The following is a 3324-nucleotide window of genomic DNA, read 5'->3' on the forward strand; positions in this document are numbered from 1 at the left end:
GGGGGGAGTGAGAGAGGGGGGTGAGAGGGAGCATGTGAGGAAGGGTGAGAAAGGAGAGTTGAGGAGGGGAAGGTGGGGGGAAGAGGGGAAAGGGTAAGACAAAGGAGAATGTTCGACATAAAGGTTAAAAGTCTAAATTGTCAGGGTACCAGGAGCCAATGGCATTCAGTCTGGCCCATGGTGATGGAACTGAAGGATCAGCACGGCCCAGATGATACAGCAGGGAGGTGAGGCCTTGTAGTATTATTGCTCATGTATTCATCCAGAAACACAAACACTCTGGTGACCCTGGTTTAAATTCTGCCATGGACGACAGTGGAATTTGAATTCAATAAAGAATCTGGAAAGATCCATCTGCTTCACCCATGTCCTTCAGGGAAGTAAATCTGCCATCTTCACCCCGGCCTGGCCTACAGACCGCAGCAATGGGATCGGCTTTGTGAAATGGCCTAGCAGGCCGCTCAGTTGTATTAATCACAGGTGGACTGCAGCCACTCAAGGCAGTTGCTCACCACCACCTTCTCAGGGGGACAATTGGAGACGGGCAATAAATACTGACCCACCAGTGACACTGACATCCAACGAACAAACAAATATAAAAAAAAACAGGCAGCAAGGATGAAGATGAATTGAAGTCTGCGGGGGAAGCAGAATGTTGTGGTGAGAGCCACCAAATGTCTGAGGTCATTCTACCTGACAAGGAATTGTGTACGCAAGGTAGCACAGAGGCAAAGACACTGCAAAGTGAGAGGTCAGATGATTATACCATGTTCGTCTCCAGGGTAAAAGCCTCTACCGGTGGGGGGGGGGCTGGGGCAAGAACTGGGAGAAAGTGAGGATTGCTGGAGATCTGAGTCAAGTGTGTGGTGCTGGAAAAGCACAGCAGGCCAGGCAGCATCCCTGATGAAGGGCTTATACCCGAAACGTCAATTCTCCTGCTCCTCGGATGCTGCCTGACCTGCTGTGCTTTTCCAGCACCACACTCGCGACTCTTCCAATAACTGGAATTGCAAACGAATGGAGACATTAACTGTTTCTTAAATGTGAATCAAACAGTCACTTGATCAGGCCTCTCGTCACTTGCCGATAAAGGAGCAGAAAGTGAACCTTACTCAAGTAGCAGTGACAGCACCGGGAGGATCAGATTCACATGGAGTCCGATTGACTTGGGGTGAGGGGGTGGGGGGAGATGTCCATTGGAAATGGCCAGCGAGATCCAATTCAGAGATTCCCAATTTCCTTTTCCTCACACCGTCAGACCAGGACTTTAAATACGATTGTGGGTCACAGCGTCTCACTTGCCATGAATAACAGCATGAATGAAGGAATCTTTCCAAAGGTAAGCTCAAAAGGCCCTTTTTCAACCTGCAAACCCCCATCATGCCAAGATCAGGCCCTTTCCCCCACTGGACACTGAACAGAAAAAACCCACTGGACACTGTACTGATACGGCCCTTTCACCCAATGGATAACGTACAAAAACAACAGACCCATTAGCGATAGTTGGCGATGTACGAAAAGACTTGAAAAAAAAACTCACTCCTAACTTTCTGTTACGTTAATAACACCAAGTTTTTTAAAAAATCCATTCACAAGAGGCCAATAAAAGTTTCAATTGTCTTCGAGCCTTTAAATTCCAATACCACAGAGAAACCTGAACTTAACACATATCCGAGGAATATTGCAGTACACTCTGGCTCAGACAACTACGTGCCACCTTCTTTTTGAGTCAAACTCTTTCAACTGTCGGGGCAACACAGTGAACCTACCCTGTTAACCTGAAGCCCCTATCTACTCCCCCACTCTGCATGCTGTCTTACTAAGACATTGCACATATGGACTGAGCTCAATTCAGCAGTAGTACCCAATCTCTCTCACTGTGCAGCGACACTCCCAGAGGAGTCTTGAGCTAGTTCTGGACCTTTCAATGGCACCATCTTCTAGATTCGATTCCCTACAGCGTGGAAACAGGCCTTTTAGCCCAACAAGTCCACACCGACCCTCCGAAGAGTAACCCACCCAGACCCATTTCCCTCTGATTGATGCACCTAACACTACCTGCAATTCAGCATGGCCAATTCACCTGACCTGCACATCTTTGGACTGTGGGAGGGAGCCGGAGAACCCGGAGGAAACCCACGCAGACTCGGGGAGAATGTGCAAACTCCACACAGTCGCCCAAGGCTGGAATCGAACCTGGGGCCCTGGTGCTGTGAGGCAGCAGTGCTAACCACTGAGCCACCATGCCGCCCACCCCCTCTTTCTTCCAGATATATGCTCCAAACCCATCTTGCCATCGACACCAGACTGGACAAAGAAACCCTACTGGGAACATCCCAAAAATATCTCTAAACCAAGGGACAGTCACACCTCTGTTTATTCTTACACCTCCCATTTCCTCCCCACCCTGCGCGGGATGAACGAATGGAGTTTTATTTTAACTGTGGCTCTGCACAGAGACCAATCTATAAACGCAATCTCTCACCTCAATCTTCTTCAAGGGTAGGTCCAGCTCCACACTCATCCTCTCCAGAAACTTAATCGCACCATCTGGAAATAAAACGCACTCTCAGTGAATCCTACAATGCCCACAAACAGTCTACGTTTTGAAAACAGCACATTTTCCTGCAAAATGGAGTCATAGAGATGTACAGCACAGAAACAGGCCCTTCGGTCCAACTGGTCCATGCCGACCAGATATCCCAACCCAATCTAGTCCCACCTGCCAGGAATAGTTTAAAATCAGGAGGGTAGAATTACAGCCAGAGTAGAAAGATTGGGGGGGTTGGGGGTATGGGTGTTTTAGATCATGTACCTGCACTGACCTATGACCTATACAGTGACACACACAATGTGAGCAGGATTCCAGTATGTTTCCACAGAGACATTTCCAACAATACAAAACTTAGTACATTGCTATTGTGCATGACCTTGTTTCAGCCTCAGAAAACCGTGTTCAGTTTTGGCTCCTTCACATGGTAGGGGAGACTGAGACTGGGAGACTGAGACTTTGGAAAGATTGCAGAGAAGTCATAGTACAGCAGGGAAACAGGCCTTTCACTCCAACTCATCCATGCCGACCAGGTTTCCTGAACCGAACTAATCTCACTTTGCTGCATTTGGCTCATATCCCTCTAAATCTTTCATATCTATGTACCCATTCAGTTGCCTTTTCAATGTATTTTTTTAATATATTTTTATTAAGAGAAAATAGATTTTTAAATATTACAACAAATACAAAACAATGCAATTCAAAACAGTACAAAAATAGTACAAAACTAAACCCAAATAATAAAAAAAATTCCCCAACCCACCCTCCTATAC

At 46.9% G+C, this 3324-nt stretch overlaps 1 protein-coding gene across 2 annotated transcripts in view; it reads right to left on the bottom strand.

The window, feature by feature from the left end:
* The window catches only part of LOC122559125 (aminoacylase-1-like), a 30384-nt gene that overhangs the window by 17865 nt on the left and 9195 nt on the right, over positions 1-3324 (bottom strand). For both annotated transcript variants that reach the window (XM_043708455.1, XM_043708456.1), the window contains exon 2: positions 2486-2550. In XM_043708455.1, coding sequence (XP_043564390.1) covers positions 2486-2550 — 65 coding nt within the window. The remainder of the gene's footprint in view (positions 1-2485; positions 2551-3324) is intronic.

Source organism: Chiloscyllium plagiosum, chromosome 18, assembly GCF_004010195.1.
Source record: "Chiloscyllium plagiosum isolate BGI_BamShark_2017 chromosome 18, ASM401019v2, whole genome shotgun sequence".
NCBI classification, from domain to species: Eukaryota; Metazoa; Chordata; class Chondrichthyes; order Orectolobiformes; family Hemiscylliidae; genus Chiloscyllium; species Chiloscyllium plagiosum.